Here is a 25,525-nt window from a genome sequence, read left to right on the forward strand (position 1 = left end):
ACCAAAATGCGCCAGGGCCCCAGAGGCCCCAGAGAAGGGGAGCACCCCTCAGCTAAGCAAGTCACATTCAATGGAAATGGTCCCCCCCATCAGGCTGAGGAGTGAATCCCCTGCGGGCACAGCTGGGTCATGTGATCACAAGCTGCCCTGAAGTTGTGCCGCACCCCCCTCAGGACAGGGATGTGACTGCTAGAGAAGCCCCAGCTCTCCGTCCACACTCACACTTCATTTTTTTCTAGAAAAACATCGACTTTAAGAAGGCTTTGCTGAATTGAAGTTCAGGGCCGAGAAGCCCGCTCTGGGGAAGCGACTGGGCGGCCGGGGGCCGGGAACACCAATCAGACGGGCCTCCGAGGTGCGCTCCAGGGCTGAGGGTGATTTTTTGTCTCGAAAATAGTATCTTAATGGTTTAACATGTTGATCAAGTGTCACCAGCACACATGACAGCGGCCCTTCCAAGCTTCATATTTTTTTTCCTGTGAACGGAGTTATTGCTCCAACAGCCTGTTGGCCATTCATTTTTCTCCCAGAAAAATTAGCCTCTGTCCCCTTGTGTGCAGCTGTCGTCTGTTCTAGACAGTCCGGAGCACTGGCTTAGACCCGAGCAGCTGTGGCCTCGCCCAGTCTTTTCCAGAGAGGACAGCTTTGGCCACAAAGAAATCCTTGCATATGGCACTTTTATCGTTGACAGTATTTACAGAATTTCACATTCAGAACATAAAATTTCTAGTAAGGACTATACAAATCCACCTGCAAAGAGAATATGACTTACACACGCACACAAGCACACACACAGCCGAGAAGGCCAGGAGACAGGACACAGGCTGGAGGCAGCCGGAGGCTCAGGATCTGGATCTCCCAAGGAGAAACGCCAGCAGAGCCCAGGTGGTGACCACGCCACAGACGCTGTAAGGCAAGGGCACAGGTCAGAGGCTGGGAAGGGACCGGTCTTCTGTGACTCAGGCAGGTCTGCTGGCAGCAGACAGGCTTAGCCTCCCCCTCCCGACTTTGCTAACCCACAAGTCCTTCCTGTCCTCCTGGTGCCAACACTGAGCTGCTGCCTCTCGGGGTCGATGACTCTGGGATGCAAACAATTCACCTTCCCTACGATTCAGGTCAGTGTTGGCAGGAGAACAAGGGCTGCTGAGGAGCTACCGTTTCCTTCCACGGTGCCGTCCGCTGCAGACCCAGCTCCTAACCAGCACGCCAGAGGTTCTTGAAAAACTTCAGTAACTGCAGGGCTGGGTTGTGGCTCAGGGGTAGAGCACTTGCCTAGCCTGTGTGAGGCACTGGGTTCCATCCTCAGCACCATATAAAAATAAACTTGTGGAAAAAAATAACTTTTTTAAAACAAACAAAAACTTCAGTGACTTCAAGTCTGTCGTTCTAGTTACTCGGGTTCCAAAACCTGTGCACATAAGCCTTCTTGGTACTGCCACTGGCTCCCTCTCTCATGGTCCCCCCACTGCCACCAGGCTGGGCCCTGCCACAGACACCCTGGCTTCCTGGTGCCCCTGCCCTCCGCCGCCTCTCCAGCCTACCTCAGCACAGAGGACTGCTGCATAGTGCCCCTCCTCTGCCCAAACCCCGAGTGAGCCCCAAGTTCTCCTGAGTGAAGCCCACAGCCCTGGACTATGCACCCCTACACAGGACCCAGCTCCTCCTTGCCTCATCCCTCCTGGTTTGCGAGGTCAGCTCACTGCAGTCTCACTGGCCCTTTGCCTGCCAGGAGCCTACCCACTCAAGGGCTCTGCCTTGCGTTGTCCTGAGCACCCCCTGGCTCACCCCAACATCCCTGAGTCTTTAACAAGACCCAGTCCTCTCTCACATCCTTTGAACAGCACCCGCCAGGCCCGCGAACCCTGCCCTTCTCTATTTTTAGTAAGACTTGTCAACGGATGCACGGCAAGGTCCCTGGTCACTGAACCCGCTGGCTACCGCCCGTCAGTGCCGAGCTCCACAGGAGCAGGACTTGTGTCTTATCCACCCGTGACTCCCTAGGACCACAAGTGCCCGACGCACAGATGCTGCACGACCTATAGAACATACTGAGTGACCCTCAGCTCCCCGCACTCGTCAGCAACCCCCTAACGACACTCACGGCGAGGGAACTGGGCTCGAGTGAGACCAAGTGGGGCCACGCACAGGCAGAGGAGCCGCGGCCAGCCTGCCACTTACTGTAAGGCGCAGTTGATGTTGGGGGAGTGTCTCCAGTACCGGTACAGGGAGACCTGCAGGGTCGGGTGGCACCTGTACTCCTTCAGGATACTGCGGGCACTGCCAAAAGAAGTTTGTGGAGGTCGGCCAAGCTACGTGGTCACAGCGACTGCTGCTTAGGCCTGAAGCAGGGGAAGGCAGAAAGGGCGACAGGCGAGGAGGACCTTGGGCCTGGGCACCTACTCCTTAAACTTATTGGTCAGGAGCAGGAACTGGCTTCGAGTGAGTCGCCTGACATCGAACTTGCAGAGATTCTGGAACTCGCGGTAGACTTGCTGCTCACTGGCCCCAGGCCACCTCCTGACAGTGAGGATGAGGATAGGAGGTCGGATGCTGGGGTAGTCCGGGCCGGAAAAATTCTAAGAAACATGAGGAACAAAGGATTTTCCACGTTTACCAGCATCTTATGCAATCAGAAAACATTTGAAGAGACTAGGAAAGACGGACTGGGAGAAGGGGAAGGATAGAGTGAGAACAGGTGGGTTTTGGCAGAAAAACACAAGAAACAAGCAGCTTCAGTGTGTGAACACCCTTCCAGCACATCCCAGGGACAGCAGGTCACCTGCCTAGGAAGCCTGAGTGGGGGACAGGAGCAAAATTAAACCTACTCACGATTTTAGGGACCCCGGCTCGGATAAGATTGACTTGGTTCACGTAAGGAGCCAGCACATCCAGGTACTGAGGGAAGGAGGGTTCAGTCATGGGGCCGCTGCTGCATGGACAGAGAACCCGGAACACTCAGGTACACATTTATTCACTGTCCCCAGCCACAGCCAAGGGCCTGGACAATTCTCCACCCCAAGTCTTGGGCCTGTGTCCGTGGGCTTCCCAACTGGTCAATTTGAAAGAGCCCTCTCCAGAAACAGCCGCTTCGGGAGGGTCACCCTCTGTTGGTGACAGTTTTATGAAGATCCCTCTGCTGACCAGCACCCGCCACAGGTCGAGTCAGCGAGAAGCCCATCTGAGGGGGCTCCACTTCATCATCCCTCAACGTGACTCCACCCAACTCCAAATGGCCATCCCTTGCACTCTGCCATCAGCCCCACCCTGCCAGGGACCAGCCCTTGTGTGCAAGCCAGGGAGAGCACCGGCCAGGACTCAGGCAGGCCTGGACAGCCGGACTTCTCTAGGAGAAGGGCCTTCAGGCGAGGATGAGGGTGCCCACCCTTCTACTGACGCTTCCTCTGCCCAGCACATACCATCTGCCAGTGGGCACTTAGACACTGCCAGACTCTAGGAAGGTGGGCTGGGGGTGTCTGTCCCCCTGGAGGGGGAGGAGAGGGCCTTTCTGTTTATGATTTTTAGAAAACAAATGAGAAATGGTAGATTTCTCATTGAAGTTATAAAACTCCCATCAACATGACCTAGACTATTTGAATTTTTCATATCCATTGCCAAAAAAGGGACAAATATAGGTAGTTAACAGATCATAGACCAAAGGTGCATTGCTAGGTCAGCCCTGAGGAGCAGGCCAGCGTCTCATTAGCTCCTTTGCTGGGCCTGCCTATTCCAGAGACAAGGGCCCCCAGCCTGGGGCTGTGGAAGGCACATGTATTGTGTACTTGGTGCCCCTGTGCCCAGTGCTGGAGGAATCAGGGACACTGCTGTCCCAGGAAATGCATTCAAAATTCCAATTTGGAGTTTCATGGGTGTAACAACAAACAACCAAGCTCATAAGTACTGAGGCAGGCAACAGAACCCAAGTCAAACCCTTGGTCCCAAGACATTGATTCTCCCACTTCCAAGAGGGGAACAGGGCCAGCCCCACCCAGGCAGGAGGCCTGGGTGGCAGGAAAGGACTCCTGTGGAGGAAGTCTGCAGCGTTGGCTGCCACCCAGGCAGAGGCTAGATATTCACCCACCCAATGCTGCAACAGTCATCGTCTTTGGGGGCCCTGGGACCTGGGAGGTCTTGGCTTCCCGACTGCTAACTGAGCAACTGGAGGGAAAGAACACTCACCTGTGCACCCTCCGAAGGAGCAGGTGAGCCACTTTCAGAAGAACTGGAAAAAAGAGCCAGTGATGTCACAGACCAAGATCTTATTGAAATATGCAAACTCACTTTATATGCAACCCAGAGTGATATAAACGAGAACCTAGGGATGGCGCCCCAAAAGCCCAGTCTCCTCTGGAAGGATGGCGACGCTTACCTGACCCACAAAGGAAGGCATCGTATGCTGCTTCGTGGGGGCATTTGTTCTGGGCTGAAGCATTTTCCCATAATACGGAGAGACAGCAAACAGTCATTAGCAACGCACCCAGGAAAGAAGTTCCTTTGCCCACCCCAGCTCATGTCCAAAGCGACCAGGGCTTGCTCAACCACCAGCTGCCATGGGTGCCCTTCTCCTGGCTCACATGCCAGCTTCCCTCTGGCCCTCCCATGGGGACAAAGCCAGGAACCCACACCAAGGCGGAAACAGACAGGTCTCGGGCTTTGGATCTGTTCTGGGATCGCACATCCCGAGGGCAGGAGTAGGGCAGGAAGACGGAGGAGAAAACCCCAACTCCACAGCCTGCTGCCTGGGGGACCGAGGTTGAGGAAAAGCCTCGGCTCTGCCCACAGTGCTCCTGCGCAGGGAGCTGGGGCTCGCGGAACATACCATATTTTTCACATTTGCTTGCGTGAACAATCACTGGTCCAGAATTCTTGGTGGGATTCAAGTTACTATTAGAGAATAAAAATAGGATAAAGAACAACTTGCTGAAAATGGCTTCCTGTTCCCCCAAGCCTCTTAAGTGAGAAATATATGTCCTCAACACGTTTTAAAAGGCACAGGTCTAGGCACAGACAGATAAGGTCTTGGTAACTAGAGAACAAGCCGGGTGACAGATCAGGGATGTGAGCAGCTCCAACTAGCTCACCCTGGGCATCCAGGAACTGCTAAGCCTGGGCCCAGTCACCAAGACACTGGCCACCTCTACTCTCTGGAGCTTGCCACCTAGTGGTCTGAACGACCAGCACAGAGGTGATCGTGTCTAGCCTGCAAAGGCAGTGCCTCTCGGGCGGGCCAGAGGCATCGGGAAGGCAGTGGTGAAGGAGAGTCCCGAACCACAGGAACTGGCCGGGCTGAAGGAGCAGGTGGCAACAGGAGAGGGGAGGCCAAGCCAGGGGCCCAGCAGCAGGATACACTGTGCAGAGCATGACAGAGGCCTACACTGGAGGCCAGGCCAGGCCGGGGAGGAGCTCAATGGCATGTGGGGACTTTAGAAGTGCCACGAAAACAGCCCAGTGACTGAAAGATCACACAAGTGGCAGTGTGGGAAATGCAGTGGGACAGGCCATAGGCTGGGATACCATTGGGCAGCCAAGAACAGGGCAAGGTGTCCAGACGGTGCCAGACGGCACTGGACAGAGGGGAGGCGGAGGCCACTTAAAGGGACTCCCTGCACGAGAACAGCCACCACGTCTCTGGGTAACAGGTGTGCTGCAGGCGGGCTCCTCGCCACCAACTTTCCTGCGGCGCAGAAGGAAGGACCCTCCGACTCCACCTGCCCATCTCACACGCATTCTACCACGGGCATGGCGGGCACCATGGGTTACATGGTAACCAAAGGGATTGTGCTTGATTTTAAGTTTTAAACGTTGATGCCAAGAGAAAGGAGAGGGGGAGGCTGAAGACCTGAGGGAAGGGACAGGTGGGCAGGAGGCTGCCAAGTGGAGGGAGGCAGAGAGGAGGGGGTCTGCCACGGGGAGGCAGCCCTGCTGCCTGGCACACACGGAAGGGCTCGTGTTTGCTGGTGAAGGAGGAGGCGAGAGAGGCAGCAAAACAAGCGTTCCCAGGGCAGGCAGGGGCCAGGGCTGTCCCGCACCTGGCCTCTTCCTTGGAAATGGGGGCCAAATGCAGAGACAGGTGAGGGCGACAGCAGGAGGAGCTGGAGGGGACACCAGTCCAAGCAGCGGTGCTGTGGGTGGGAAGAGCACCACCAGACCCCAGGGACCAGGAGCCGCCCAGCAGCTGTGGCCACAGACCCCTGCCCCAGAACCAGCCCCAAAGGCCCCTCACCTGCTCAGCACTTCGTACACTTCCGAGAGATTGGAGACCCGCGGGAAATGCAGCTCCTGCAGTTACCGAGAACAAATCAGGGAGAGAAGACCCTGTGCTCCCGTCCATCTGCTCCAGGTCTCGCCCAAGGGCCACCAAAGTGTCCTGCAGAACACCCACCTAGGGCCTCCTGGTTCTCCTCCAGCGTCATAACTGCCCTCACTCCCCGACTGCAAGGCCGGGGACCCAGGTCCTGGGGTCCTCAGAGGGCTCCCCACAGTGCAGGCTGGGAGCAGCTGCCCACCACCCAATCACACCCTCTCAGCAGATGTGCAGAAGGGGCTCTAGAAATATGGAACCCCAGGCGCTGCACCAAGGCTGGGCACGTGTGCAACACCAGGCATCCTGGGGGCGAGAGGGACGAGGGCAGTGCAGGCCGCCGAGACCGAGGAGTTCATGGAGCCAATGAAGTACAAACAAAAGCCTCTGTGGGCAAAGCGGTACCAAGGGACCATCCTCTTTTTGTGGCTTTCTTGAATAGCCTGATTTAATCACTCTAAGGCTTTAATCCCCCCAGCCCTAGTAACATGGAACCGAACCCACAGGTGCTCTACCGCCAACTTACATTCAGAGACCTGTTTTTTTTTTGAGATGGGGCCTTACTAAGTTGCTGAGTCTAGCCTTAAGTTTGTGATCCTCCTGAGTTGCAGGGATTACAGGCACATGCCACCACACCTGAGTCTTCTTATGTTTTTGAGACAGACTCTCACCTAGGTCGCCCAGATTGGCCTTGAACTTGCAGTCCTCCTGCCTCAGCTTTGACCATGCCTAGAACCCTGAGGCCTCAAAACATGGATCTGGTTCCCCTTTCACTGTTCAAATTCTAAGGAGCATTTAGACCAGTTGGGTCCTTCCCTTTTCCACGTGTAGAGGAAAACCCAGACTACTGACAATCAGCTGGGACGCTTCCAGACCACGTAATGCTGATAGCAAGGCTGGAGGCAGTTTGTAACTTGCCTAGTGATTCTAATTCACTGTGCCCAGAGAAGCCAAGACCTCGAGCTCAGCAAAGATGGCTTCTCAAGAGTTTGAGAGGCGACCCTACTACCCTGAGGCTTGTATGTTGTAAATGTTTATGAAAAACATCAGGCTCTAAAAAAAAATCATTCCATTGTCCACTCTAAAGCATCCCAATTATGTACAAATAAGTCAAAACCTGGGAGCTTGAATGGGGGAAGGAAATAAATGACAAACTAATATGATGACCAATAGGTGCCAAAATATGAAAGGAAACTGAAACCAATTTTGTAAGAAGAGTTCAAGGAAAACTAAAAAAAGCAGGAGAGAAAGTTAAGTGTTACTAGTGTACACAGAATTATCTTCTAACCCAGCAATTCCATTCATTACCTTCCAGATATCCTTTGTCACGTTCTTGGTATCAATGAGAACTGGAAACAGGTCATGGATATTCTGCTTAAACTGATCATAGCTTTCTGAGGGGAAAGATCCAGGCAGTAAAAAGCAAGTGAGCTTGTTGGTAAAATGGGAAGGAACCACCTTCCAACCCAGCTTGCCGCCAACGCCGACTAGAAAGCAAACGCAACAGTAAGAACTGAAAACCTCCATCCCGACCATCAAGGACTGTGACCCTAAGCTGCCCTCACTGCACGCAGGTGTGAAGGCAAGAGGTTCCCCCACTGAACTCAAGATATCTTCTCTTGCTGACATCAGCTCATGCAGTTTGAGAAGCTACTCCATGGGATAAGAGGGAGAAACGGGTGTTTTGGGAAAAAAAAAAAAAAATCATTTGTAAATGACTTCAGAGAAAATCCAAGAAAAATCAGCTAAAAGTCATTTGAATGAGAAGTACACGGTACAGGGGAAGAACTATTAACCGGTGAATCCAAAGTGCTACCTGCATATAGTTTAAAAGAGGTTTACTGCAAACAAACCAACCCACTATACACGCCTCCAAGCAAAGAGCCTGGAAGGCCTCTTGCCGCCACCTCCATCCCCTGGTGCAGAGGCAGCTGTTCAGTGGGCCTCCCTGGTCTTAGGCGCCTCAAGGCTGATCACTCCCTCCCACTGTGCACCACCCCTCAGGCACCGCCAGGAGGGCCTGTGGCAGTCAGGCGACTCTTCCTTTCCTGCAGGTCATTTTCTCCTCCAGTGAATACTGTTCTGCAGGTTGCTCAGGATTCTGTCCAGTACGCGCTGTTAATTTCACCCCTAATCCTCCTTCAACTCTCTCAATATGCCCAGATCAACCATGGGAAGGTGATACAGCCATAAGACAGTATCACATGACATTAATGTGGCACTGAATAGGTTTTTAATGACATAAAATAATGCTTCCAGTAAGAAAACATCTAAATATAAAACCAAATGCATATGATTAGGAGTGATTTCTGATTTTGCCAAATTTTAGACAATGGGTCTGAGCATCTTCAGGAACAGAGGAGGGATACCAATGCAAATTTAGGTTTTGCTCCCTGAAGTCTCTGGTCAGAGGGTGACGGACCTGAGGACCAGACACTGCTCCCCTCTCCAGAAACCTGCCAACACTGGGGAGGTACAGGCCAGGTGGCAAACTGGGATACAGGAAGATGACGACAAGTTCGTCCCTACCTGGGAGGGGTCTGAAGAACTTCTCATGGAGGTGCAACAGATCCATCATCATGTTATGCCCCACTAAGGGCTACTTGGAGTAGATCCACAGGTGAGAGAAATGAAATTTTAAGGATTATAAAGCAGACACCAAAGACTCAGACTCCTGCGGAGGGTACATCTTTGGAACCCACTGCCATTGTGGCCGCCCAGTGTTTCGCTTTGTCCCATGTGAGGGAGTGGGGCGAGTGGGACTGCCTGGGGAGGTGGGGGAGGGTGGGGAAGGGGGGACCTTCAGCAGGTGCCCTACTGCAAAGCAGAGAGCGCCTTCCAGTGACTCTAGGTGACTACTACTGGAATCCCCGGTTACAGGAAGGGCAAAGGCAAAGAGGTTTCTTACGGGGAGCCCTCCTCACACTGACCCACCACGATTTGGTAAAAGCAAGGTTAGGTCAAGGAAGCCAGTTATCAATGAGAAGGACTTGTCTTAAGAAATTGGATTTTACTGTTGAAGAATCCTTCAACATCTAGGTTCCGAAATACAGAAGACTGTGAAAGTCCAAGAAAAGAAATTTATTTCCCTTACCTTCTGGGCTTTTACCAGCATTTGGAAAAAGACAGAAAAACCCCTCGCAGAGAGGAGAATCTGCTCCTTCCAACAGCTGGCTCGATCACAAGAGGCGTGCTCCAGGTACCAGCGATGCTGCTGGCTCACCTTCTTAACCACCACCTGAAATGAAGAATATAGACAATAAATAAGAGCAGGAGAGAAGCCTTTCAGAGAGGTGGGATTTGGGGGGATAAGAGAGGGGTGTGGAGCTGCTAAGGACAGCCCACTTCTAGGGAGGACTCACCCCCTGATCTTTCAGCATCGTCCAGATGTTGGGGAGGGCCTGCCTCAGCACCAATTGGACCTCAAAGGCCTGGAACCCTGTGGGGCAAACACAAGGCACAACTGAGCAGCACAGGCCTTCCTTAAGAGCCCCGAGAAGGGAAGGCTGAAGACTGGAGAAGTGGATCACAGTGAAAGGCAGCCCGAGGAGCTGAGCCTGCGGGGCACACGGCAGAGCACGCAGGACAGGGGCGACATTCTAGGGCAGCATTTCCAAAGTTTTTGATCTAAGAGATGCTTTTAAATTGGAGACACCGAAGTTTGTTTTTGTGGGATACAGTCATTAACTATTTTAGAAATTAAAACCCCCAAGTCAAAGAAAACACATGAAGTCTTCTTTTAAAGGAAACAAAAAACTCCATTATACACTAACAAAAATAAGATTTATAAAAAGAACTATTTTCCCCAAACATAAAATGTCATAAGAACAGTGACAGTATTTTTACATTTTTGTAAACTTTAATGTTGGGCTAGAATTGTATCTGCTTCTGCACTCATGGTATGTCACTGAAGCATGTGACAAAACCCCAGCCTCAGACACAGTGTAGTGTTACCAGCCTTGTCAAATGATTCTGGGTGTTCTATACAAAGTAAGATTTGACGTGGTAAGTTCTTAAAAGATTGGCCATCACATAGGATCTGAAACCACTGTTAAAGGACTTTCTAGCACTATTACTTTAAAATCTACAGGTCATAGTAGAGTGCTTGCCTCGCATGTACAAGGCCCTGGGTTCAATCCAGTACAATTAGGAAAAAAAAATTTTTTTTTTAATTAAAAAAATCTACCAGCCTATTTTGCACCTTGAATGCATTTTTTGCCCATGATTTTATAACATCATGAATTGGTTTTTTTGGCAAACACTAGTTTGCAGAGTTGTTCACATATTTCACTGATGATAACCACAAAAGATACTTGTATAACTGACCACTGTTCTTATCATTAAGGATTTCAGTGTTGGAAAGCTGTCAAGTTAATGGTAGCAGATACAAGTTCAAAACTCGTTTATGTCTGAAAGTTTGAATTTCATAACTACCATTATTCCTGTATATTATTTTCCTTGAAGGGACAGGCTTACTTTCTCCATTTGAGAAAGTAAATGCAAAGTTTCAAATCTAAATAACAAGTCAGTTCTTTCTAGAAAAAATGATATTCCATGAGGTGCGGGGGCAAATCCAGCTCTCAATTCAAAACGGCTCAAACGCAATTCCTCGACCGCGCCATGGTAGGCCATCACAGCTTTCTTGCACACTTATGTTCACACGTGACACTGAGAAGATGCACTGTCAGAAGCTGAGACTCGGTCCTCCGATCACTTCCACATCAAGCGGCTTAAGTCAAATCGGCTTTTTGCACGGAGAGCGAGTGGCAGCTGAGAAGCCACGGTGTGACCCTCCTGCCTTCATCTGTGCCAAGGTGTGGGCAGGAGTAATCTCCCTCCGCTGTGGCACCAGGGCAAATGGCACAAAAATGCAAGTTGTAGCCGAGTGATGCTTTGTAAAACAGAGCACTCGGGGCAGGATTAAAAGGATGGCTCAGAAACAGAACTTGACTTCCTTGGCCATGAAATTCAAAGTTGGTTAAAAAGCCTTTGACTGCTGAATTCAGGTCGGAAGCCTTATGTGACTCCAAGGAGGAGACATCTACCAAGCAAATACTGGCTTCAGCCTCAGTCGAGAGGCATTTGGGACCAGGATCTGTGGGAAAGAGAATGTGTCCCCCAGCTCCTGGCACATGACCATGACCTGTCCCCACACTCCCAGAACAGGAGGAACAGCCTCTTGCCTACCAGCAATACCAGGCAGAGTCATCCGGTCACCTTCCTCGGCCAGGTCCAGCCACTGCGTCACCTCATTAATCACCACCTTGATTTGGTCTTTATCCAGAGAGCTGGAAATGGGCACATGAAAATGTTGGAGAAAATCACGCCGGAATCATAAGACCACATTAACAAGAGGCTGCTGGAGCTCCTGGTTTAACATTGTGAGCTCATGAAGGAAACAGACCAGGCGGGTGCTGGGCTGTGCCTGTAAACCCAGCGGCTCGGGAGGCTAAGGCAGGAGAATCACGAGTTCAAAGCCAGCCTCAGCAACTTAACAAGGCCCTAAGCAACCTAGGGAGACCCTGTTCCTAAATAAAATATAAAAAAGGGCTGGGGATGTGGCTCAGTGGTTAAGTGCCCCTGGGTTCAATCCCCAGTACCAAAAAACAAAACAACAACAACAGGAAAAAGAAAAAAAACCAGACCAAAACAAGATCACTTTTCTTCATGGTTTCTTGTGCAGAAGGCAGGCAAATCCCTGGCCTTCGCTCTTCACAGATTCCTCGAGTTCATTTAATCTCCATCTGCCATATGAGGCAAGGAAGCGGCTCTAGGAGGCACTAAGTACCATTGTCGGAACTGTCTTCTTTGTGTGGCTTCCAGAGGCAGAAACCCCCCCTGGGAGCATAAGGAAAAAGATGAGCACTTTGACAAACCCTCTGCTCCCTGTTAGAATCGAACCCAGGGCCTTGTGCTTACAAGGCAAGCACTCTACCGACTGAGCTATCTCCCCAGCCCCCACAGTGTTCTTTAGAAATGAGGAAAGCTTTCTCCAACATTTGAAAATAACAGATTTGAAAAAAAAAAAAAAAAAAAAATCAAATTTTTTGTCCCTTACAAAATCCCACATTTTTATATGAAAATCAGGAGCAAGGATACAATAACAAAACAACAAAAAAGCTCTCCAACGTTACGCAAGATCATCATCTAGACCATGTAATCATCACAAGCTGTCTAGTTTATTGCCCTTCCTGCTAAAGGTTAAGAATCTAAAACCCAAAGGGCTTAAATGACTTGTTCAACAACTGGTCAACAACACCGGCTGACAAGGACCTGGGATGCCGATTCCACCGCCACCCTAAGCTGCAGCCTTCACTCTAGTCCTCCTGACCACAATGCAGACGATATAAGGCTGCAGAGTGTGGGACAGCACGGGAGCCAAAGCAAAGAGGCAGCCATCCTGCCCTCAACGGGGCTGAGGAGTGGGAAAGCCAGACAAGTCGAGCACACAGTGGGTTCAGGCGTGCCAAGGGGGACACAGCCAAGCAGAGGCCCGAGTCCAGAGTCAGTGCTCTGCATGGCTGGCACAGTCAAGGCCACCTGCGAGTTAGCCTTGAAAAGCCCTCAGATCACACTGAACATCTTCAGCAAGTTCAGCAGAGCCGTTTCCCATCTCTGGCACTGGAAAGGAATTCTTGTTTGAGTTAGCAAATTAAGGGTCAGTTTCTGTTCCTCTTTTCATTTTTAAAAGCTAAAAATCAGGGGCTGGGTACGTGGCTCAGTGATACAGTGTTTGCCTGGCATGCATGAGGCCCTGGGTTTGACCCTCAGCACCACAAAAACAAAACAAAAAAGCTAAAACTCATGCTTGAAGCAATGAGGGGTGCATATGGGAGCTGAAAGGGTGGAGAAGACGGGAGAGCCTTCCTCACCTGGGGTGGAGGATCCCAGGATCACGGCCACGCTGTTCGCCGAGCACAGGAGGGCTGATGCCACTCCAGCTACATGTGGGTGGTACTAGGTCACCACACTCCTGGAACCAGCAGGGCCCCCACAGGAAACAGCAACAAAGAAACCAAGGGGCACTTAAGAGGAACACACCCTACCTACCTGCGAACTCTCCAGTTCCCTGTCAGGATGTTGTGCTTAATTTTCTTCTCCTGTTCTTCATTCATATATGGGATTCCATTTTTAAGAAACTAAAGACAAAAACCAGAACAGAGACTGGAGAGGCATCCTCCAAGCTGCAGAGGAAGGGGAAGAAGAGGAAGAGGAGGGTATGACCACACCACCCCAAAGCACCCCATCTCATCTTGGAAGCTACGCAGGACCAGGCCTACTTAGTACTTCATGGGAAAAAGGGGGAAAAGAAAGGGTCCTGTGGGCCAATTAGGCTGGACTTTCACACCTGCCCACTCCCCTCCTCCGATGCCATACCTTGTTATAGTTGAAGCCATACTGATTCAAAAACTGAACACTAGAAGCCTGGAAAGAGAATTCTGAATCCAAAATCCCAAATGTTGTAGGGAAGAGAAAGAAGTTATATGAATGGGCTACATACCTATAAAAACAAAAGAAAAAGCCAAAGTCATAAAGTAAATAAATAAACAAACAAACCACCGCCCTACTCATTAAGCAGGCTTCAGAGGATTCCTTCAATCATTTGGGAAGTGCTGGGTATCTGCCCTGCTTCTGAGACTTTACCTGGCACTGGGGGCCAAAGAACAGAGGCGGTGATGCTGCCCTCAGAAAATGGCCTGCCACAGCCACAGGACCTCCACCAAAGCATCAGGGCTGCTACTCAGAGGCAGCTCAGTCCCATGGCTGCCATGGCAGGGCTCTCCCTCAACGGGCATCCTTTGGCTGCGGGTGCCCGTGGGCTACCGGGCCGTTCAAACAGCACTCATCATAACACACTGTCAACTGCCCTCATGACGGTGCACAAGAGACCACGGAAACCAGGACAGGAGCACGTAAGGCACCAGGCACGGGTGGCGGGAAAGGCCTCGCAGAAATGGTACCCTTCAAGAGAGCCTTGAAGGCAAGCTGGAATCTGCAGGACAGAGTCCGTGGAAGAGTCAAGTTGGAGAGAACAGTGTGTCCAGGACAAAATGATTCAGACACCCAAGGCAGAATAAGAAAGGGGACAGTTGTAGAACGCAGATGGGCAAAAGCCATGCTTTGCAAAAGCTCCTTATACGTACTTGTTGGACTCTCCTTCAACACTGGAGAACACGGACAACCCTAGAAGAAGGATAGCAGAAGTAATGAATACTGAGAACAAGCTCCCCATGATCGACACAAAGTCAAGACATTTCCGACAGGGCTTTGCACCCACAGATACTGTGTGAGCTGCAGGACCGGGTAAGATCCTTACAGAACTAGACAGAGTTGAAGCCAGGCACCTATAATCCCAGCAGCTAAGCATGCAGAGGCAGGAGGATCCCAAGTCCACAGCCAGCCTCGGCAACTTAGTGAGGCCCGGTCTCACATCTCACAGTAAAAACTAAAAAGGGCTGGGGAGGTAGTTCAGTGGTTAAGCACCCTGGATTCAATCCCTGGTACCCCCTACAAAGACAACTGTAGCCTGTTCAAGTATTTAAAAAAAAAAAAAAATTCAGCATTTTCGTAGTTTTAAAACTAACCAGAGGAAACACCAAAACCGATAGGTAAAAAAAAAAAAAAAACCTCAGAATGGTGTGTGTGGGGGGGGGGGGTTTGACAACACAACCAAGAGCTGTTGCCCATACTTTTCAGAAATCACAGTTGAAAGAAACCACAGAAGAAAAATGGCAAAGGTCAAGGGCAGAGAGGAAAACAGACCCAGCATCATTCATGGTAAACACTAGTCGACTCTGGCCCACAGTCTGCTTTTGTAAAAAATCGTTTTACAGGAATAGGGCCATGCTCCCTTGGATTGTACATTATCGGTGGCCAATTTCATATTACCAAGGCAAGCCCAGTAGCTGTAACAAATCGCATTGTCTGCAAGACCAAAAATATTTGGTATGGAGTCCTTTATAGAAAAGGTTGTCAAAGTTCTATTATAAAACGTAAACAGAACAATTATTTTTCTTTTACCAGGTGGACAAAAAGTTTCAGACAGATACTACCCCATAATACCCAGCAGTAGAGAAACAGACACATTCGCTGTTGGTGTAAACAACTGAAAACTTTGTGAGGGCTGGGATGCAGCTCAGCAGCAGAGCCAAGCCTCTACCCGTCTACACCACTGTGTGGTACATAAACTGCAAGTCAGCACTCAGTAGTCCAATGCATCCTCCAACTCTACACCTACTCCGACTCTAACCACTGCTTGAAGGGTCTCAGAGGCATATACTCACAAAAGAACAGTATCCTGAATACCAAGGCAGTCAGTGCAAACTTGTTCAATTGTACACAAATGTAATTGAAGTATGCTTATTACCAAACTAACAGATACCTTGATAGTTTGTACTATTATGTGCTGTTAAAAATGAATAGATCTGTATGTGCTGATATATAGATCTCCAAACCCCACAAAGCGAAAACAAAGTGCAAAACAAAATATTTGGAATACAATCATTTGTGTAACTTTTCTTAAAACGCACAAAAAAACATTTTTACTTGAAAGATGGAACAAGGGGACAGTAATTGTTACTTAACATTGGTTATATTTTCTTCTTCTTCCAAAGTATTAGATCCGAAAGGCATAATAAAGCCAAAAACAGAACCAAGAATACAAAAATGATAGCTGATGTGTTTGGGGAAAATGTCAAAGCCACTTTTACCAATGGGAAGCAAAGACCACATCTTCTTGACTGGTAACAAAGCTGAAGGTCAGACTCACCAATCTGACAGATGGTAAACTGCTGAACACTCTGCCGGGTCTTCAGGTACCACTCGGAGGGCAAATCAAAAAGACTGAAAAAAACAGGCAATGAGGTCCAGTCAAGGCACTAGGTCTCCAGGTCTCCAGGGCATGCTCACTCGGCCACTCTCGACCAGGGTCACATTTTTTCCTTGTTACAGCAACTAGGGAACACTACCAGCTTTAGGGGACTAACACCAGGTCCCCCTCAGGGGGGAGCAGCCCACACAACTGACCAGCCCCCCCCCCCCCAAGGTCAACAGGGTGCTGCTGAGAATCATGCTGGTCTGGCGCAGGGGCCACAGGCCAGCCAGCTCTCTGGGCTCTACAGCAGCTTTGGCTTTACCTGATCTGCTGGGGCCCGGACAGGCTAGATCGAAGGCCAGTGAACTCAATGTCCAGACCTGCGGAGGCAAGACAGAGGAGTCGCCAAGTGCAGGGCAGATGCCACGCCGCAGTGTGAGTGCCACAGATGGCCTAAGCAGGTGCTCACCTTTGTGCTCAAGACGCCAGGTGGGGTCAAGAGGGGAAAACGGAGGGAGCCACCCGGGCTGTACCTGGACCACAGGGAGTCTGGCCCAGACATCAGGACTCTCAGCAATTACGTGGGCGCTGCTTATCGCCCCCCTGACTGGGGGCCTAAGGAGTCCTCCTGTCCCTCCAGGGGTCCTCTCTGAGCCCCTGCGGCCGGTAGGGCCACAACCCTATCCCACCTGCGCCACCCCGTCCTCAGGTTGGCCCAAGGCACTCTGATGACAGGGCCCGCGGTCCCCGATACCTTACCCACAAAGTCCGCACCCTGGACGAGCTCCTGCAGCAAGGGGAGGTTCTGCTCAAACTCCTCTGCGCCCAAGTCCATGACCGCTGGGCCGAGGGCGCCAGTGACGCCACGTGGTACCCACGCGCTTCCGCCGCGCGGGGCCTTAAAGGGCTCGCGCACGTGGAAACCCGCCCGCACCGCGTCGTTGCGCGGTTGCCGCAGTGCCTGCACCTGCCCACGGGCCTGGAGCCTAACTTGCTGCCAAGGTGAAGGTCGTTTGCAATCAAGAACTGCCTGTTAGGCTGGACTGCGTCCTTGGTGCCCCTAGATTGTCTGCACATACCTACTCCCTGCAGCCAGTCCCACCTCTGCGCCACTCACGGACGACCTGTTTTTGTTACTGTTGATTTCCACTCACTAGTACACAATCTTTCTTACCCGTTCTCCCTTTAATTCTAGATTTCTATGTGAACAACATTCTAGAACAGTGGTCTTCAAAGTGAGGGGCTCCAATCTTTGAGGGACGAAAAAAAATTAATTTACAAGTTTGGATGTCGCCACAGGGTTATTTATTGATCTCAAGTCATTGGATGTTCAAAGCCTCAGAATCAACCAGACTTTAACAATGTTAGTGCAAAGACTTCTCTTTCAAAAATAACACAATATTCAGATTGATAGTATTTCATTTCTAAATATACAATTGGTGCACACACCTAAAAATTTGGAAAATTATGCTTCCAAAGCCACCTTAATTGCTTAAGCAATTAATTTTTTTCCCAAATAACTGCAAACAGTGAACACTTTCCTTTGAATTTATCAACTCCTTTAGAGAACTGCCATGACTTCCCCTCCCGGAGCTCCAATGCGACCTGCAGGCAGCTCAAGCTTCCTGTTAGGTCCAGGTCACAGCGATCTGAGCACACATGGCCCATCCTTTCCACTTCCATTTGCAGTTGCTCAGGCAATCCTTACCTCTCGAATTTGCCTCCCCAAACACTGGGAATCAGGAGCCCAAGGGAGCTTATTAGCATTTGCCCTCTTATCCTAAGATTCCAAGTTTAGAATGAGAGTGACATCTCCCACTCTAAAAAACAGCCCCACAACCTGAGCAGCAAGCAACTCTCAGTAGATCCCTCACCATGAACCACCGTGATAAGCGCTTTACGCAAACATCGGATGTTACCCTTAAAATAGTGAGCTCACAGGCAAGAAATTTCATGTAACCAGAAAACAAGAGTTCATAAATGCCTTTATTTGGTAACTTACAAGCAACTTTTAATTTGCTCTTCAAAAGCTAATTGGTGTCTGCTTTGTACTTCTCTCAACTCCAAGAAGAGAGAAGAATTTAGCCCTTGATTAAAACAACAAAACCACCCCACACAAAGGGGAGAGGAATGACCTTAACTACAAATCATCTTCCACTGTTACATCATTGCTACAAAACTTCCAAGCTGGTTTTTCTTCCAAATGCCTTCTTTGATGGCTGTAGAGGCTGACAGTTTTAAATTTACATGTTCAAAATGTCTATGCTTTGATTTCACTCATAGATCCTGCGGGGCTCCTGCAGCACCACGCCACCTTCCGTCATGGCACTCTGCAGACGTTTCATCTGGTTTTGAAGAGCAGAAAAAAAAAAAAAAAAGGAAAAAATAAAACTCATAAGTAAGCTGAAAATAAACTTTGCTTTCCAAGAGACAAAGACATAACAACTGATTTGCTCTTGCTAACCTCCCAGTCTGCACTGGTTGTTCAGAGAATGACCTTAATGATACAGGTTAAGAAAAAAAGGAATTGAGAGATGTCAGGGACCAGCAGCATTTTGAAATACATGCACAAGATGTCAATATATAAACAGTGGTTGACATGATGGGCTAGAGAATCAGTCACTTTGAATTGGAAATCAACCAAACACTGACTCAGTTCATTTGTGTACCGAATGGGAATAATCAGTCCCTATCTCTAGAATGCTGTGAGGATTAATTAAGGTAATGTCAGAATATTCCCCCCAAGGTCCAACATGGAAAACACTTGGAAACTATTATTTTATAAGTATCTAACATCAAGAATCAATACATACAAATTCAGCTCAAGTTAAAAAAAAAAAAAAAAAAAGAATACAGTGCCTCCTATAATTTTTTTTCAGTGCTAGCAATCAAACTCGGGGCCTCACACATGCTAGGCAAGACCTCTACCTCTGAGCTGCACCCCAAGTGCTACAATACCTTTTAAGTAAGTACACGGAAACAAAAATACCGAGTCTGAGGCTGCCTCCCAAGGGGTTGGCTGGTAGACCATGAAGTGGATTCCCGCCTCTAAGCACCGCTCTGCCAGCACTCGGCCTATGCTCTCACAAGCCACCACGTTTCTGGTTCTGTAGAGATGCTTTTTAATAGCCCATTCTCGAGTGGACGCTGAAACCACCACCTTGCCATTTCGATGCTCGACAATCGCTTCTACATGATGCTGAGTCTTTATAACTCGCAGCCTAAATGGGATGAGAAGAGGATAAAAATCGTAACACTATCCATCCACCCCAAAGTTAAATTCTTTCAGGTGAATGAATGCCTAAGTATCCCTTGAGAATTCACATCTGGTTGATTTACTTCGACATATTTACCTGGCTTATTACTTGGGACACATGTTTTCCTTCTGCCTTTAGTGAGACTATTCTCAGTAATAATAAACCAAATATTTCCACTTAACCTCAAGTATCAAGGAAAAACTTGGTATTTCTGAAGACCTCAGTCTTATTATTACACGTACACTTCAGAAAAGGTCTTGAAACGGGTTGGGGGTTGTGGCTCAGTGGTAGAGCATTTGCCTAGCATGTGTGAGGCACTGGGTTCAATCCTCAGCACCACATAAAAATAAATAAATAAAATAAAGGTATTGTTTCCATCTACAACTAAAAATATCTAAGAAAAAAAAAGGACTTGAAGAGGTGCACCTGAGTTTCTGACCACATGCTGGATATAGATAGACTTACTCTGCTTTTATTTTCCAGCTAACATCAAAATAAATGTAAAATGGGGCACTTGGAAAGGGACAAATGGGGGACAAAGCAATGAAAAAGAAAAAAATATTTCATTTATGTATTTTGGTACTGGGGATCAACGGGGAGCAGAAGCATTTACCACTGAGCTACATCCCCAATCCTTTTTATTTTAGAGATAGGGTCTCACTAAGTTGCTGAGGTTGGCATCAAACTTGCGATTCTCCTGCGTCACTGGAATTACAGGTGTTTGTACTACTGTGCCTGGCTGAAAAATATTTTAAACTCAAATTTTTTAAAGGCTAACTTCCATAATTAATATATAAAAAGCCTCCTATAATAAATAAGAGAATTACCAATATCTTCTTAGGCAAAAGATCTGAAAAATGTTCAGAGACAGAAAATATTGACTTTTATATCCATGAAAATATGCCCAATCATTAAGAGGGAGCTAGTTAACTAAAACATGCTTGCAATGTTATTCTGCAGTCACTAAAAAGAAATAGCTTTTTATGATAACAATAGCTAACATTTACTGAGCACATACTGTGTTAGGTTTATCCTAATTGTTGTACCTACATCTCTTGTCTCAAAACAATCCCATCTTACTGCCATGTTTTTTAAGCTGTAAAAACTGACACAGAAAAGTAACTTGAGTAAGATTACACCTAGTAAGTATAGGAGCCAGGGATTAAGTCTAGGGATCTGGCTCCAGAACTAATGCTCCTATCCACGAGGAAAGATCTATAAGCTGTATTTTAAGGATATGCTTAGGGAGTGATGGGAGGGCTGGAGAAGAACATTCCAGAACAATGTTTATGATGTGACAAAACTTATAATGTTAAAAAAAGACATTTTTGCTTATATGCATATCTCTAGAAAGATACCTAAGAAACTATTCCTTTTGGGGTTTTATAACATGGGGTTACGGTTGGAGTTGTGGCTCAGTGGTAAAGCACTTGCCTGGCATGTGTGAAGCCCTGGGTTCAATCCTCAGCACCGCATATAAATAAATAAAATTTTAAAAAAATCCATTGACAACTAAAATTGTTCTTGTCGGGTCTTTAAAAAAAAAAAAAAAAAAAAACATGGGGTTACAAATCTTTGGATTCAACCAACCACAGATGTAAACTATCTGGGGGGAAAACTTATATCTGTGTTGAACATATACAGACTTTTCTTTCTTGACACCATTTCCTGAACAATACAGTGTAATAAATATTTGCATAGCACTTACATTGTATTAGGTATTATAAGCAATCTAGAAATGGTTTTAAGTAACAGAACAATTTGTGTAGATTACTTATAAATACTATGCTATTTGATTTAAGAAATTTATTTAATCCAATCCCCTGTGCATACCAAGAGGTGGCTGTATTACACTTTTTTTTTGGTACTGGGGAATAAACTCAGGGCTTTGTGTATACACAAACTCTAACACTGATTCATACCCCCAGCTCTGTATTTTTATAATTAAGCTCAAGGAAGAAAACACTCAAATTGGAATCCTCACTAGGATCCCTAATCCAAAAGAGAAAAGGCACTAGATTTGGAAATGTGGGTTCTCTCAGGTTTGTTGGTGGTGCTAAAAAAAAAAAAAAAAAAATACTTCATAGCAAGTTGCATAGGCCAGTTTCCAGATCCTTGTTTTCAACTATATGTTTAATGAAAGGGTAGGACTCCATCTCTAAGATCATTTCCTAGTATAATACTTCAAAATTCTGAAATGATAGTATGGTAAATAAGGCAGACCTGGTGAGTGGGGGGTGAATAAGTCTACTTTAAATGATTCAATTAAGTGAAAGAAATGTCAGAAGTTTCAAAAGATTTTTAGATTTAAGATCCTGGTTATTTCAAAAGTGAACTGCCTACTCCTTTTGATTCCTCCTTGTATCTTTTAAGCAAAAATGTATCACAGTAACTGTAGCATCTTTCTTATTCTGCTTTCCATCATGAAACTGAAGACTTCACTGACAAGGATGATAGCTACTTTATCACTGTGCTTCCTACATTTAGCACACTGCAGAGCAATAGAGGCCCATATGCATTACATAGTTACAATTACTAACTTGCCCTTATAACTGTTTGTAGTCCTTTCTACAGGGGTCTAGAGATGTAGCTCAGTGGTGAAGCACTTGCCTGATGTGTGAGGCTCTGAGTTCAAAACCCAGCACTACACACACACACACACACACACACACAAACAAAGAAAAATTCTACTTTAACTAATCTTCATAAAGAAAACAAATACCTATATGCTGCAGCACAGTGGTAATAATTTAGTGTCCTCCTTCTGAAGTCATCATATAAAACATGTCTGAATCCTGACTCTGGCCCTCACTAACCATCTCTCCCTCAACTGCCCTGTTCCTGTAAAATGGAGAAAATTATCATACCTGCTTCATGATGTAGTTTTAAGGATTAAGTGAGATAATACATTTAAAGCAGGCGGTACAGTTCCTGGCAAACAGTTTTCAATAACCCATAAGGCGGGATGTAGTTCATCTGTAGAGTACTTGCCTATCATGTACAAGACCCTAGGTTTGATCCCTCACCACTGCAAATAATAAAACCACCATCTTCATCAAAGCATTTGATGTCTACAATAATCAACTCTTACATGGTCTTCCTCCTTCTACTCCCACCCCTTAAAAATTTATTCTCTCAGTGCCGCGGGACCGGTTTGTGGCCGCAGCAGAGCATTCTGGCCTGCACAAACCTAGGAGTGAAGACCAAACAGAAGGACCATCAGACAAACAAGAGACTGAGGACGTGCTGGCCACTGGACCCCACTGCCTCCCCCTTTTCCCTGCCGCCTGGGTCCGGAGGATGAGCCCAGCCTTCAGGGCAATGGATGTGGAGCCCTGCACCAAGGGCATCCTGCTGGAGCCCTTTGTCCACCAGGTTGGGGGGCACTCTTGTGTTCTACACTTCAATGAGACGACCCTGTGCAAGCCCCTGGTCCCGAGGGAGCATCAGTTCTACGAGACCCTCCCAGCTGAGATGCGCAAATTCACTCCCCAGTACAAAGGACAAAGCCAGAGTTCCCTTGTTAGCTGGCCACCCCTGCCCCCTTTTTTCCTCTGGTCCTTTTCCCTGTGACCACAGGGAAGTGTGGTCCCCTGAAATCCCCACCCTGGCTCCTCTGCACCCAGAGCTGGGGGCCACCTCAGAAGTGTCATCTCTCTGAGCACGCATTCCCCTGCAGCAAGCAAGCAAGCGGGCGGGCAGCAAGGACTGAGCAGATTGAGTGATCCTGGGGCAGAGAGGCCTGGGAGGAAAGGTGTTCAGCCAGTCGGTTGTAAGGCACTCATCGGCACCTGCTGAAATGCTCCTACTGACAGCCCCCTCCTCAAAGACTAATTACACATGGCAGGTTCTAGAGACTCAAGGGTGGAGAACTGCTTTCAAGGCCACGATGTGTCTGTCCTCCTGGTCCAACCCCATCTACCTTGTATTTTTTTTGTGTGTGTGTGTGTGTGACAAACTGAAGACTAATAAAAGCATAATTGAGAAGGGCAAAAGGCAAAAGGCTTGGGCACCTACCTAAGTTGGGGGTGCTACAGTAAGCCTTTGCTGGGGTGTCTGTTGTGCTGTGTGGTTTGTTTTGTTTGCCCCTTTATTTTGCTTTGTTTACCCAGTCTTCCTTACTTTTAGATGCTTCTTACCCTGTGACAAACTTGTGTTTCCCTGCGTTCAGGTTCTGTCTTAAAGCAAGCTTCCAGGCTGTTGGAGTTTCTGTTCAGGGCATTAAATATTCCCACAAGATATAAAGAGCAATGTTTTTGCATCTCTCTTAGTATTAGAAGAGTACGTAAAGATTAATAAACATTTTCAATGATGGAAAAAAAAAAATTTATTCTCTCTAAAGCAGCTAGAATGATTTTTATTCTCCTTTTGCAGGACTTCCCATTTGCTAGGCAAGCACACCACCCCAGGCCTTAGAATGATCTTTTAAAAACCAAATCATTCAGGCTCAAATTTTAAATCCTGGCATAGTTTCCAATCTCGACTGCTTACCTTAATGTGCAAAACTAATGACTCACCTCCTCCTACCTGCTTCTCCATTTTCATCTTCACCCCTTTGCCCAACTTCAAGTACACAGAGCCATCATTTCCTCAGACACAGCAAGCTCATTCCACCCTGCTTCCTCTGCTAGAATACTCTCTCTTGCTTCTTCCTACTTTCAGATCTCAGTGTTTTAAACGTCTTCTCCTCAGATATCTTAGTAAGCACCTAGGACCCTAGTTCATTGTCCCAACCCTTCCGCTCGCCCCGCCTCTACCCACGTGTGAAGTTCTTAGGGGGAGTCCGGGCACGTCCCGCACCGTCTCGCGTGGTGAACAAGCTGTAAGGCGCTGCACACTACTCCGCCGGCCAGTCGCAGGCAGACTTGGTTACCTGTGCCAGAACTCACGCGAGGGCCACACTGTCCCCCAACCCCGCTCTTTCCTGGCTACAGCCAAGAGCTCCAGATTCCGGGGGTTCCTGTTGGTGAACTCCGGCGCGACGGCTTCATTTCCCAGGGGCTCCACTTGAGGCTCCACCGCCGGCGTGGCACTGGAGAGGGCTGCAAACCCGCACTCTAGGAAACGGAGACGACACACGGATCCTAAGTTCGACCGACAGGGACAGCGCGGGGACAGCCTCTAACCACCCCATCACTCCCCGGTCCTCGGGTCCTGGAAGGAGCGCCCAGGGCGCGCCTGGCCACCGGGAGTGGTCATCACAGACCCCCCGGTCCTTAACCACCTACTGCTGCATCTCGGGCGGCCGGCACGTCTGCTTTTCGATGGGATGCGTCGAACCTAAAAGGGGACTTGCAGATTCACATCTGCTGGGCCGGCCTGGGAACGGGCTGGGAAGCGGGGCGAGATTAATTACCCGGATTCCTGAGAACCAACACCGACTTCCAGAGCCGCGGCCAAAGCGCCATCGCTGAGGAGATCGCGGGCAAATCCCTGCCTCCTAATCCTCACGACGGTCTCAGTGGCTAACCCGCCATATTAACTCAGGGAAAAGTCGTACCACACAGGTCCTGGAAGCCTCTACTGTCTCGACCCGGAACTAACAAGGCCCCTGCCGCTCAGTTACCCCGCTCTGCCAATCAGTGCCTACGTCGAGGCGCACGCAGCCCCAGAGCCGACCAATCATCTGGTAGCAACGCACTAGGTGGTGGGGCGGGATCACCTTGGTTTCAGGCCACACTTTACGACTTCACGTTCCAATGTGAGTGTCCTGCAGTCGCTTAAGGCGATCATTGTAGTGTGGATACAATAATTGGGCATTGGGAGGAAATGAGGCAGAGCAATGTGCACAGGCTTTTTCTCAAAAAGGGTACTGTCTTTTGGGAACTGGAGGCTTTCCCCTGTGGCCCTTGGAAAACCTTGTCCCATACCACCCAAGTGCAGACTCCCAGGGTTACACGTGTGAGTCCCAGGACAAAGCCCAGCCATGCTCCCCGAGCAAGGATTTAAGTAGGGAGAAAGCATGAGGTTATGAGGCTCAGAACCCGAGCTCTAACGCAGAGCTCAATTCTTGTAACAACCCAACTCCAAGCTCCGCCCTCCTGACCACCTTTTCCAGAAGGTACTAGAATGTCCAAACGCGCAAGCGTAACCCTAGTCGGGCGCGAGTTCCGCAGAGCACTTCCTCCCTCCGGCACTCCAGAATCCTGACAACTG

The 25,525-nt window shown here is 48.6% G+C and overlaps 3 protein-coding genes across 3 annotated transcripts; 1 reads left to right on the top strand and 2 right to left on the bottom strand.

The window, feature by feature from the left end:
* Nucleotides 1-787: 787 nt before the first annotated feature.
* PNLDC1 (PARN like ribonuclease domain containing exonuclease 1) lies at nt 788-16,947 on the bottom strand (the record flags this gene model as incomplete). Its single annotated transcript, XM_079148416.1, has 19 exons — nt 788-906; nt 2,179-2,277; nt 2,401-2,576; nt 2,830-2,929; nt 4,177-4,219; nt 4,367-4,420; nt 4,817-4,881; nt 6,221-6,276; nt 7,607-7,692; nt 8,828-8,897; nt 9,393-9,536; nt 9,661-9,737; nt 11,486-11,586; nt 13,349-13,437; nt 13,676-13,799; nt 14,443-14,482; nt 16,068-16,141; nt 16,435-16,492; nt 16,872-16,947. The coding sequence occupies 19 exons, from the start codon at nt 16,945-16,947 to the stop codon at nt 843-845; spliced, it is 1,596 nt and encodes a 531-aa protein (XP_079004542.1). The 3' UTR covers nt 788-842.
* A 1,133-nt stretch (nt 16,948-18,080) lies between these two features.
* MRPL18 (mitochondrial ribosomal protein L18) lies at nt 18,081-24,907 on the bottom strand. The gene is made up of 4 exons (XM_079148988.1): nt 24,726-24,907; nt 24,243-24,426; nt 19,102-19,333; nt 18,081-18,457 (listed from the first exon to the last, which is right to left on the bottom strand). The coding sequence occupies exons 1-4, from the start codon at nt 24,775-24,777 to the stop codon at nt 18,386-18,388; spliced, it is 540 nt and encodes a 179-aa protein (XP_079005114.1). The 5' UTR covers nt 24,778-24,907; the 3' UTR covers nt 18,081-18,385.
* Nucleotides 22,513-23,701, top strand: LOC306666755 (inositol hexakisphosphate kinase 2-like). The gene has a single exon (XM_079148989.1). It carries the CDS (start codon nt 22,670-22,672, stop codon nt 22,940-22,942), a length of 273 nt encoding a protein of 90 aa, XP_079005115.1. The 5' UTR covers nt 22,513-22,669; the 3' UTR covers nt 22,943-23,701.
* Nucleotides 24,908-25,525: the final 618 nt, after the last annotated feature.

This window comes from Sciurus vulgaris (assembly GCF_902686455.1).
Source record: "Sciurus vulgaris genome assembly, chromosome: 7".
NCBI lineage: Eukaryota > Metazoa > Chordata > Mammalia > Rodentia > Sciuridae > Sciurus > Sciurus vulgaris.